The sequence below is a fragment of the Labrus mixtus genome, chromosome 20 (genome assembly GCF_963584025.1).
Source record: "Labrus mixtus chromosome 20, fLabMix1.1, whole genome shotgun sequence".
Classification (NCBI taxonomy): domain Eukaryota; kingdom Metazoa; phylum Chordata; class Actinopteri; order Labriformes; family Labridae; genus Labrus; species Labrus mixtus.
Window position 1 is genome coordinate 939,694 of NC_083631.1, and position 12,869 is coordinate 952,562.

Here is a 12,869-nt window from a genome sequence, read left to right on the forward strand (position 1 = left end):
GCATTATGCGCCTGCTTAGATGCCTTTAGAAGGAATATTGGAGAAAATGCACATGCAGCGCAATGAATACTTCAAATTAAAGATAAAAACGAATAAAACTGAAACAAATATTGACTATTCTTGAAACTACCCGCCCATAGTATCATATATTACAACAATTCATTAATATTTAATATATATTGAATATTTGCACTTGTATTTTCCTGTTTTTGGCAGCTCATATGTGCACTCGCGTCATTTCCGACAGCACTTAATAGCAACATCAGATCCTTCACATAGCTAGTGGAGTGAGACACGTCCATCCTACAGAGTGGACAGTGTTTTACTTAGGTGGATAATCAAGGATTTGATTATCTTTGCTGCAAAACATGCTCAACCCGCAGAGATCTTTGTCTGAGCTGCCCAAGATGTCCGCTGCCAGTCAAGTGGAGAGAGCTGTATTGGTAAGTTGTTCTCACATTTTCTCTGCAACACAGGATGCAGTTCTGTTTGCCTTGACCAATTACTGACTGAGTCGTCGGTGAATCTAACATTTCATTATTAAAGCTGTGAATAATATTATTGAATGTTGAGGGACGTGAATAACGTGCTGTTAGCCCAGAGGGACAGCAGCACCCGCGCGCGCGCTACAATGCAGGTGCTGTAAGCAGCGCTCGTGCTGTCACAGTATTCTGAGATGATGTTGACAATGGGCCTTGATTATTGACCGAAGCAAAAGCCACTCATATAACTGAGCCTGCCCATCCTAAAGCCTGCCACGATAAGTGGTATATTAACATAAAGCGTTTTATATGGAAACATCACATTTCACAAATAAACAGACCTTTAAAAAGCTGTTATTATGAAGAAGAACAAACGGAGGATTATGCAATACTTAGTGAAATAATAAGCAGTAAGTCTATATTCATTTCTGCGAGTATTTATTTCATGATGTATTTTTATATTGATGTGTCATTGAAAACTGTGATGCAGGCTTATGTCTCTGACTTGCTTGCAAACAGCTGGGCAGATTTAAAACTTTGATTCATTTGTTAAAGATACATTACTGTTTATTTGACTTGGTGTTATGTAGTCAACCTTATTAACAATTGTCTCAAACAGTGGTCACATAACTGAACATTTGAACTTACTTAATTGTAGGATGGTGAAAGGCTGCATGATTTTATTGAAGTGTAACCCAAATACTGTTTATATAAGAAGTAGACATGGCCACTGTGATACCACCCTTTAGTCTGTGGACTACGGTTGCTTCTTACAGGTCACTGTAACTGAGACTTCCCAATCACTGGAAGTCCCAAAGCATACCATGCATTTCTGTATGCTTTACTTCAAATTGCAACATGGTTCACAAAATCAACTTCTGGCTGTTTTAAAAAGGATTGAATCAAGCAAATGAGTCCATAAACTTATTAAGAAAATGTGTGCCGATTTAATAAATCCAGTGAGAAGGGCCACTTCTACTGGTTGGCCTGCATACTTTTGTTTTGAGTCTCCCCCTTCATTATTAGAAAGACTGCAGGATATAGGTCCTGCGAGGTCCTTGTGAGGTGCAAAGTGGACAAATGACAGTGCAACTCATGTCTGAACGTGCAAGCTGTAAAGCAATGTTTAATCTGCATTGACATAGTACGGCATATGATTATGAAACAGGGAGCATAATATTAATCTATGTAAATGCAGTGTCTGCAGCTGTGAGAAAGGAGTTGTACAGACAAAGGAAGGGACTGCTGTGGTGTGAACTATGAGAACCCCCTCTAAACTGCAATGTCGTTTTTTGGTTTCGTATTGTCCCATACATGTCTGTTTTAAAAAATCATGGAGTGAATACTTTATTTTGTCATTTTGGTAGGAGGAGGAATTCAACTGGCTGCTTAAAGAAGAGGTACATGCTGTGTTAAAGCAGCTCCAGGACGTCCTCAAGGTAAAAGTTAAGCTGACATGTAAATTGATGTATTTAGAGCAGAGTGACGTGAAATCAGTTTATTAAAGGGCTACCCCACCAATTAAACATATGAAGAAATGTTAACATGTTACTGTTAGGACTTCAGAGACTGTGGGGAATGTTTTATAATGCTATCTGCAGGTCCCAAGGAGCTTTGAGAATTAAATACTAATTACATGATGATTTCACCAGGATTATCCTTGCTAGTCTGGAAGACTTCTTGAAGACTTTGAATAAACACCCTGCCTGTTGTGAAAAGATGGCAGTGAATTTAGAAGACATGCTAAACAAAAAACAACAAACATGTTTTAACTACGAACCATCAGAAAACCCTCATCAAACCCTTTATGGATGGAAGGTGCCATCCAAATGTACTTGGATGGATTGATTGTTTGAAGGTTTGAATTGAAATAACAATGAGGTTATAAATCCCAAGTAGTACGGCTGTATGAAAATAACTGTTAAATATTTGAAAGAAAGACATACAAGGCCAAATCTTCTACCACTGTTCTGTTAAACATTTGTTTTCCTTCATGACAGAATGGTGTCTTGCTATAAATACTGCTGGGGCAAAGTACTGTGAGACTTTTTTTTTGTCTTCTTTCTTCTTGGAAAAAAACTTCTTAGCTTTCTTCACCAAAAAATGACTGTTTGTGTGAAGGATATCTCAGCCTTTGTTGAATTGATTTTTAATCCACTTAATGGATAATAAATTATGCCAAGGACGATGAATTAGAACGATAAGAATTATTAATGAAAATGAAAAGTGTAAAATTATTATATAATTTGATTGTAAAATCCCAAAATGATAAAGGTGAATGTCTATAACAGCCACTGCATTAATAACCCAGCTGCCAAGCATTTTCAGTAGGTCTCTGACACTTGTAACAGGGTTATAGACTGGATACAGATTAACGTAGAATCTTTAACCCACACTTTAAATGACATATGTACATTGTCAATAGGATTTGGATAGGATTTTTTATTGATAGCAAGTTCTCTCTGCTCTATCAACAGGAGGCATCGAGACGTTTTTCTATGCTGACACCGGGCCTGGAGAGTCAGCTCAAACAGGAAAACTTCATCCTTGGCAGCTCAACGTATATTTCATATTGATCATATTTCTTTGTTATACTTTTATGGTGGAAAGACAATAGAGCCACAGTAAAAATGTGTATCATTAAATGTCTTCCTCTCAGGGAATTGACAGTCAGGTGTTCAGTCATAAATGGTTTTGAAATATGCTCGGACGCTAAATTAATCTGTTGGTCCTTTTGTTTATGGTGTAATCTTTAGATCAGGTGTCCACATTCACACACTACAAAGCTTTTCCTTTCCTCAATCTCTTCTTCCTATTTTGTAAATAAGTAATGTTGTGTTTTATTTGCAGCATGGATCAAGTGAAGGGAGTGCTGACACTGCAGGGAGAAACTCTGACTCAGGCTGTAAGTTTTTCTCTTTGAGGCTTGTGTTCAAATTAAACATTGATTTTGGTTTATGTGTCTCATGTTAATGTTTTCTTAACAGGATATAAACCTGAAGGTCGCAAAGAGCAGCCAAGTGCTGCACTTTCAGTTCAGGGAGGACAAGCAGTGGAAACTGCAGCAGGTACAATTTGTCAGCGTAATGGAAACAGAACTGAGATAAAAAGAGGAGTTCAAGTTGTTCCATTTTTTTTGGTCTCCCAAGAAGTTCTCTCACTGTTTGTCCACCATATAAACATTTCAGCCACGACAATTTAAAGAGGAAAGGGCATTTAAATAGTTCTTGAAGGATATTATTATAGAATACTAGAGTTATTTTTAAAAATGAGTTACATGTTTGCCAAACTCCATATTACCGGCCTTGCGATATATGTAGATACAAGGTTTAAGGATTCAACAAGTATTTCAACGTTATCAAGAAAAACTGGCTTAGATATAGCATCCGATGCTATGATAATTGTTGGAAAATAAGGCTATGTACTGGGAATTCACAGAGAATATTTGGATTTTGATCATAGAATAAGCACCACTGGATAAATGCACTGTTAATAAAAATGTGATTGATTTGCTTTAAAATGGAATGAAGCTCAGGTAACGATTTTACTTTGCAAGACTCAGAAACATGTGGAATACAAACTTAAGGATTTCACAGAACTGTAGAACTGTTCAAATGACTCATAGTGTGTTACCCTGACATACAGTCTTTCTTTGATCAATATATCTATCAGACTTATGTGATTTGTTGTAGGAATAGTGAAGTCTACTCCACCACACTTTATACTTAATATGCTTAATATGCTTTTATTTAGTATTTTCTTGTTCAGGTAAGGTTGCTGTGGAGAGATGGTAACATGGTTGTTGGCTTAACATGATGGCAGCTGATTTTTGTTAGATAGCATGTTGTTAGCAGATGATGGTACCTTTGTGGCCAGTTGAAGCAGAAACAATGTAGCTATGAGGCCTGACAAAGCTTATTTCATTGCAAAGGCAGTTTGTACATGAGGTAAGGACCTTATAGATTTATTCATAGCCTGATTTCCAATGCAAGCCTTATAATTGGTCAAAACTATAACGTGCATACAGGGCTCCCATGAGAATGCTAGCCCATCATTTATAACTTTTTAACTACCTGACTAATAACAGATGTCGAATGCGTATTTTCTTATATACTTTGTAGAATTATATACAAAATATTACTTCTTTTTTTTATAGGCAAATGATCTTAAAGGTATAGTATGTAGAATTTTATAACAATGTTTACATTCAAGTATATCTAAATTAATAAAAAGTGGACTAAGCCTATGTTATATATATATTTTTTGAGTACTTACATTACCTCAAATATTTCCAACAGTTATCAAAGCCAGAGAAATCCGTAATTTTATAGTTGTAACACACCGTGTCTTCGCAGCAGCCGCCATGATGAGCCGCCATGACAGACAAAACATGTTTATCGTTGCCAAGGAAACACCAGATGTTACGTCAAAGACCGCTGCATAAGGAAGCGTGAGCTGCTACTGAAAGCTGCCATACTGCTGCTGTATGCGCTGCTTTGATAAAAACATCATAGCAGAGAGAACTCCCACGATTCCCTGCTAGCCTTGACGTCATCTTTTGTTATTGTTTTGATTGAGAGCCCCCTGGTGGTGGATTTGACATACTGTGCTTTTAAATCCATCTCTTTCCTGTCTCTGTTTATCCATCAGATTCAGGATGCCAGAAACCATGTGAACCAGGCTCTCCAGCTGCTGAGCAGCCACGATGAGAGCTACCACTTTAAGACAGGGGCTGAGGTTAATAAGGTCTGTCTCTTCATGGCTACCAAGCCTTGTTCCAGTCAGAACAGAGAGGAACATGAGGATATTTCAATTCAATGCTGTTACAGTGACAGCTTCATGTTTCTTTTCTGGCTCTAGCTCATGGATGCAGTGATGCTCCAGCTGACACGAGCAAGAAACCGCCTCACCACCCCAGCCTCCTTGACCCTGCCAGAATTGGCCACCAGTGGTTTGATGGTACAGGACATAAGACAGGACATTATACACACACTACTGTAGTATGACTAGTCTGTTAAGCATTCTGTTTTTCTCCTTCCATCACCAGAAAATGTTTTCTCCTCCCATGCCCGGGGATGTGATGGTGAACTTTTACATCAACTTGAGCAAATTGTGTCTGACAGTCTACCAGCTTCATGTGCTGCCTCCTAACACCACTAAGGTTAGAAACTTGTGACTCTACAACACTACACACAGCATCATGTCATTCATGTTTTCATGGTTTTTTGTCTTTTTACTTGATAGAATTTCAAGCCAGCTGGGAGCTCAGTGCTGCACAACCCAGGAGCAATGTTGTAAGTCAACTTTCTTTTTCTTTCTTTCTTTCTTTCTTTCTGTTTTTGTGTCCAGTTGTATCTTTAAGATCACTTTGAACTCTGTTTTCCTCCACAGCGAGCTCAACAACAACCGGTTTGAGGTGAGCCATGTTCATAAGGTTGAGTGTGTGGTGCCCTGGCTGAACGATACGCTGGTATTCTTCACCATCTCCCTGCAGCTCTGTCAGCAGCTAAAGGACAAGGTGGGTATCTCTCCTGGAAGATTGAACTAAAATATCAAATATAGGAAGACTGTGCAATATTTTACACATAGATATACCAGAAATCAAGTATATCCTATGTAAATGTCACTCTGAGTCATTAGTGTCTACAATGAGTGACAAGCCGAGTCCTGCCAGCTGTACAGTTGCCAGGCCGTGTTTACATCATGTTCCAATTATAACTCCTTCGTGCGACCGCGAGTATAGAGGGGTTGGAGCTGTGCTGCTGGAGGAGAGCGGAGGCTTCAGAATAGTGGAGGTGTCGCCAAATGGCAGTTTGTTTTGGTTTAGAGATGGTGCTCAAGGGCGACATCTACTGGATCAAAAAGTCACAAATTCTTCCTTTAAATACATCAACACTTGATTCATCGTATGGGGACATGACTTCTTAAATCTGACCTTAACTAGAAATTAACTATTTAAACAACCGGGGTTGGGAAGTGGGAAGGGCTGAAGTTTCTCCCCGTGTTTTTCTCAGATTATTTGATACTTTTGAAGTAATCCTATTTGAGGTATCCTCTTTGTTACTGAGCATAAAGAGACTATTTTGAATTATGTCATTTCCAATAGGGTTTTCTGTTATAGGAACAAGTTCTTCTCTCTGCCATTTTAGCATGATCAATGACTTTACAAATTAGAGGTGTAAACCATTGGAGAATTAAAAACCTGAATAAACAAAAGACAGCTTTGTTGTTGGTGAATGAATCAAAAAGTAGTGCATGTATTGCATTAGTAAATCATCAGTGTTTCAAACAAAAGGGTTTATATTTTGATTTAGAGATGTCCCAAGCCAATTAAAAGGGTTATATCAGGGAAGATCCTGGAATTTTTTGAAAGGGCAAGGATTGTAAAAAAAAAAGCTTTAAAAAGCTTACCTTTTCGTAGAAGTAGTGCCCTGTGTTGTTGTGAAAATCTATTTCTTGTCTTCATTTAGCCTTTTGGCCATCACACTAATAAGTAAGCATCATATTATGTGAGTCAAACTCCAGGAGACACTAAAAAGTCTCTGTTATAAGATGGGAAAAAAACTTAAATTGCATAAATAGTAGCATAAATCTGCATCTGCAACTTTAGTTTGATAATATCAGCATATTGAACATTGACGAAAATCCAGTAACATGCATTCCTACTTCCCAAACTTCACTGTATTGGGTGTTCGGCTTGTTCGGCTTCTTTTAGGTGAACACAAAACATAATTGAGCGCAGCTTTACAGTTGTCCACTAGGCATTTAGTAACTGTAAAACTGTGTGTCTATTGTGAAAATAGCCTGCGATTGAGTGACTGATTGGTACTGGCCTGAACAATATTAACATTGCTTCTGTTACTGAGTAAAGTCTAACCAGCTCCTCTGCCTCTGTGTTTTCATCCTCACAGATATCTGTTTTCTCAAGTTTCTGGAACTACAGACCTTTCTAACCCACCTCTTGTCCAACTTCAAGAGACCAGTCAGAACCAAACTAAACCCACAAGTGTAAGGGAAATTCTTGAAAGGTCTATACTTCTATCAATATTTATTATCCATTCATTCAGTTTCAAGTGTTGCATGATTAGCTGAGTGAGCCAATCAAACCCCCAGGGATATCGATGTTTGCCGTTGCAAGTTTTGTTAGCCCTGCTGACTGACACTTCTCTGATGTGTATTGCATCCCAGCACTGACTTGAATTTTCAATATTTGAATGTTGCTGATTAATATATTATTTTGTTACATTTAGGCTACTTAGAATATAAAGAGTATTTAGCTGGTTCTTATCCCAAAGTTTTGGAACACTTAGTTGACTGCTCAGGGTTGGAAGACTTAACAGAGCCTTTTGCACCCCCTCCCCTTTCTTTCCCAGAGGCTTCGATAGGGCGTCAGATTTAGTTGTGTTGGTTAGCACTACTTAAGCCAGTGTATACTATTTCCTGTAGCATAGTGGAGCTTTCCAAAACGAAGGGAAAAAAAAGATTGACGCCACATTAGTGAACTTGGGGTTCTGTAAAACCTTCTATTGTTTTGTTCTGGCCTGTAGCAATGAATTGGTTGCTAAACTTTAAACAAATTCCCCTCTCTTCTTAACATAGAGGTGACGTAATAAACCAAGATGCTTCATTGAAAGTCAGACAGGAATGTTCCCTAAGCTCTTGTTAGATGTGTATCAGTGTGTAACCTCCGTTATATTTGGCTATGTTGAATTGTGCACTTCCGAATTCAAGCTTAAAAATGACAAAAATGTCTGATGATCTGAATGAATTCTCACTAAAGTAACATTGCACAGGAAATTTCTTTGAATTTACACAGTTACTTCTGAAGAATTAAAGACTTTTAATGTTTGAAGAATTAAAGCAGTAGTATCCCATTAAAACACACTGATGTATAGAAAATCTGTGGTAGCAGTTCTCAGGGTTTAAGGGTTTGGTGATAACAGCATAGAGAAAATAGTCCATTGTTTAAATCTTCTCAGCTTTCGTCAAAAAGATTGTATGGTAGGAGTATGTTGTTTTAGTAACTAAAATACTGTGCAATGACAACATAATAGCATATCCATGACAGTGGGGGTTGCTTCATTCAACTTTTTTGTTGTTGTCTGACACCCATTGTATTAGTAAGTGTGATGTCTAATTCATCAAATAAACTGAAGTCTACTTGTACTACTTATTGGAATAAAATAAAATGACTGCTATATGACTTAAACTTGGAATTGAGGTAGTTGAACCGGACCATTGTTTTGTATTTATTTATTTATTTTCTTCCGTTTTGGTTGAAATAAAAGGACAACTCACATTCCCAGTTTATTTTGTAAGACTATGTCTAAATGATAAGCTACTTGCCATGTCTGTTGATGTAATGTTTCATATCAAGTGTTTGTCTGCTCTTTGTTCATATTTATTTAACACAGTTTGCACATATTGATTCCATGTGAACCAAACACTAATCCAATCATGAACAAATGACTTTATCCAGTAAGTGTTAATCTTTTGTGAAAAGCTGTCTATCATGTAAAATGTGGAAATTATTTATCTGATATCTCTGCAATAAATATATTCTTAACAATAACATGGCTTTGTTGAACTCTTCTCTTTTAAACTCTTTTAAATATTGGCTTCTTCTCCTATAAGCAGGAAATATCCCAATCTTTTACAAAAGTAAACATACCACCACCACCACCACTTATCATCAAGGACTGCTGAGTTTCACTGGAGGAGTTAAAGATTAAAGAGTGTTCAACATACAAAGAGCAGTCAGTGTGGACTGAGCCTGTAAACCTGCCAGCTGTCCTCTAAATAACAGAATCAAACCCTTCTCCTGTTTAATGATGGAAGCCTTCACCTGTGTACTTGTTCTCTACAAAGATTATTTTGACTTTTTGCATTGAACATTACCCCATACAAAGACATGACCTCATGAAAAGGAGTACAGTAACGCATAGAAAATATATGTGAAATATTTGTTTTTATGTTTAATTACATGTAAAACATTGAAACATTCTTTCAACAAGCAAAATAGGAGGAACTGAAATTATAACAGAGTTATAAAACAAGGCTGTTTCAGCCTCTCTGGTATCATTGCAATAAAACCTACATTATAGAGTGACAGTCAACAAGATCAACGATTGTATTTCCATTACTTTGTAGCCAAATTACTAAATGGCAAAGAAATTGTTTTCAACCAATCATTGGGTTCACTACTTACTAGTTTAAAACTTGCTGATGGTTAAAATGGCAAATTCTGTTTATTGGCACAGTAGTCAAACTAGGAGGTACTGCTTCTGGCCTTATCAGCCTTCACAAGGTTTGATTAGTGCTGTTCATCTGTCAGGGTTCCAGAGCAACATTCTCTATGCCAACCTTCCGTCTTCGAGGCTGTTGAGAAAGCACAAGGTCATTTTTTTTTTTAAAGGTCCCTGGCTGAGTTTCAGTCTTTTTTCACTTCATGACAAGAACAAAAGCAACATTCAGTTATAAATGGTTTCTCAACTGACTAAATGGCTATGCCCCTAATCTACTAATTTAAGTACACACACATACACAGCATCATAATCTATATTAATTAGATAGTTGCACTCATTATCATCATCTTGCACAGTTGCATAGCTCCTTTTCCCTTTTTGTGCACATTTATTATTTTGTCTTTCTTTCAGTTATCTTTTTTTATATTCCTCTAATAATGGCAGTAAGAGTGCTGTTCAGCACTTTGGATCAACTGTGTTATGTGTAAAGTGCTATTAAGAGTTGAGTTGAGTTGTTAAATAGCTATTAGCTTTTCCTCTTCTTTTTTTACTTCTCTTGTTTTGCACAAAAACATCAAGTCAAATTCCACATGTGTAAGCCTACTTGGCAATATGCCTGATTCTGATTCAATCACACCAAAGTCATATACATTTTTTTTAACTGTATTCAATTCTAGATAATAAATGCATAAGATTGAGCAAGTGCAATAGCAGGCTGATCCATAAAACATGTCCTAATTAATCATACATGTAAGATGGTTGTCTGTTGAGATTTTCCTGAGAATTGTAATTCCCCTAAAGCATGAATCTTTTGAACTAAAAATATTGGATTGTGTCAGAACTACCTTGTCATTGTCACAGCAGCAGCAGCAGCAGCAACAACGGATCAGGACCAGAATGACCAGCAGCAGAACCATACCTGACAACACACACACAGCAAAACATTGACACAGCAGACGCAGGCTTTCCTTTTCAAATATATGTCTACTGTTTGGTAGAGAGGAATGGATGGGTAAAATATGAAAACTGTTACAAAGAGAAGAAAAATCATCATACTAGTGTTTTCTTACCAGTGAGTGTAAAGGTGTGAGTAAAAAGTGGGTAAGAAAGAGCAGGGCTAGACCGGTTAGAAAAAAAAGCTCAGCATTTTGACCCACACCAGCCGACTATAACCAATCTCACACCACCCATTTTTTAAACTCCTTTAATCCTTTCAATGTGTATAAAAGCAGATAAAAATACAATGTTTCAGTTAAACAACATTTGTGGGATGGCTTGTTGAGGCTAATGGGAACTGCACAATTTAATTGGAGTCAAACATTAATAATCATTTACTGTATTTACATGTGAAATTAATGGAATCATAATTACTGCGAAAAGCAGCCTGTTGCTTTTATAACAATATAATACATAGAACATTATGATACAAATAGAACATTAGAAAATGTCTTACATTCCTGAAATTCTACATGAACAACTCTATGCTGTATGTTAACTATTCATAAAGTGATTTGGCAACTGTATAAATTGATTGATGATTGATGGATTTATATCCACCTATAGATACAGAAAGGTTTAAAGTTATATCAAGAGTAATCTCTTTCCTTCTCTTTAACTCACCAATGAAGATGAAGAAGACTGCAAACGAGGCAATGTCCCAGTCAGACTGGAAGAACTCCTTGGACTGTAGTCTCGAAACCACATCCTGGAACTGATCCTCAATCATCTTGTTTTCTGCTTTTAAAAATATGCACAAAACTTACTTTGTTAAAGGACAGTGATTATCAAAGATAATGGTGTAAAAGACACATACAAGCCCCCAGGTTTGCTATAATGATAAAACATGTTAAACAGCATTTAACAAAGTTACTAGCTTATTAGTTATTAGCAGTAACAGCGATATTATGCTGATAAGTCTAATAGTAACATTAGCAAATAGGCTATAAATAAATGGGGAGGACTGATTATGCTAAGTTGAAGTAAAGCAGCTCTGAGATTACATTACAATATAATAATGATCATAAGGCTTATATTAATAGTTGCAGCTCGCAAATTATCAAATGACTAATTGCTTAATTTATTTAATGCTAAATGTGAGTTAAATTATACTTATATATATATAAAACCTTCGCTTTTCCGTTTTAATAATAAAAAAGATTGGTATTATGTTATTTAAATTATAACATTAATAGGCTATCTGACATAAGCAACAACTAATTTGGTTAAAACATTAGAAAACGTTCTTACACAAAGTAGACTACCATAGATCTTTCTTTATCTTACTATTTTACAAATAAAAAATTCCCCCCATTTGGTATTGACAGGTAACTAGGCGGAATCAATATACATAAAAAGCCTACGTGCAACATTGCATTCATACTTCTTTCACTCAAACATTTAGAAATAACATCAAAATAAAAAATGTACACAAGCATATATGTATTGCTCGTTAGCAAGTAGGCTATAAAGTGTATATTTTGACGATTGCTTACCTGTAAACGGAGACGCTTGTAGTCTTCCGGGTATGTGCTTCCTGACAAGACGCACCTGTGAACACCGAGTGTTGTGTGTGTGTGTGTGTGTGTGTGTGTGTGTGTGTGTGTGTGTTGTGATGTGATGTGTGTGTGTCTGTGTGTTGTGATGTGTGTGTGTGTGTGTGTGTGTGTGTGTGTGTGTGTGTGTGTGTGTGTGTGTGTGTGTGTTGTGATGTGATGTGTGTGTGTCTGTGTGTTGTGATGTGTGTGTGTGTGTGTGTGTGTGTGTGTGTGTGTGTGTGTGTGTGTGTGTGTGTCTGTGTCTGTGTGTTGTGTGTGTGTGTTGTGTGTGTGTGTGTGTGTGTGTGTGTGTGTGTGTGTGTGTCTGCTCTGTTTTGATTTGATTGTGTCCCTACATAAAGAGAGCACACGACTCCCACTATAATATAACGATCAAGGAAGTGATTTCTTCCTTTTCATCACTTGTAGGTTGTGACTGTCAGTGGTTTCATATGCAGAACTAAGATCTAACAATGAAAGTCCATTGTTTTCACTTGAAAGGTGATTTGTATATTCCACCAGTGCTGCCTCTATTCCGGATGCGAACTAAATCCTGACTGAAATCCTGACTTCCTTAAATGAGCACTTATCTACTTATGTCAAAAGTG

General features: G+C 36.9%; 2 protein-coding genes across 2 annotated transcripts; one reads left to right on the top strand and one right to left on the bottom strand.

The window, feature by feature from the left end:
- Positions 1-240: 240 nt before the first annotated feature.
- rogdi (rogdi atypical leucine zipper) lies at positions 241-8,646 on the top strand. The gene is made up of 11 exons (XM_061065762.1): positions 241-443; positions 1,850-1,921; positions 2,960-3,042; positions 3,333-3,387; positions 3,470-3,550; positions 5,133-5,228; positions 5,343-5,441; positions 5,530-5,643; positions 5,727-5,776; positions 5,874-6,000; positions 7,394-8,646. Exons 1-11 carry the CDS (start codon positions 369-371, stop codon positions 7,433-7,435), a joined length of 894 nt encoding a protein of 297 aa, XP_060921745.1. The 5' UTR covers positions 241-368; the 3' UTR covers positions 7,436-8,646.
- Positions 8,647-9,433: 787 nt separating this feature from the next.
- smim22 (small integral membrane protein 22) lies at positions 9,434-12,302 on the bottom strand. Its single transcript, XM_061065763.1, has 4 exons — positions 12,220-12,302; positions 11,348-11,461; positions 10,573-10,646; positions 9,434-9,860 (listed from the first exon to the last, which is right to left on the bottom strand). The coding sequence occupies exons 2-4, from the start codon at positions 11,451-11,453 to the stop codon at positions 9,813-9,815; spliced, it is 228 nt and encodes a 75-aa protein (XP_060921746.1). The 5' UTR covers positions 11,454-11,461; positions 12,220-12,302; the 3' UTR covers positions 9,434-9,812.
- Positions 12,303-12,869: the final 567 nt, after the last annotated feature.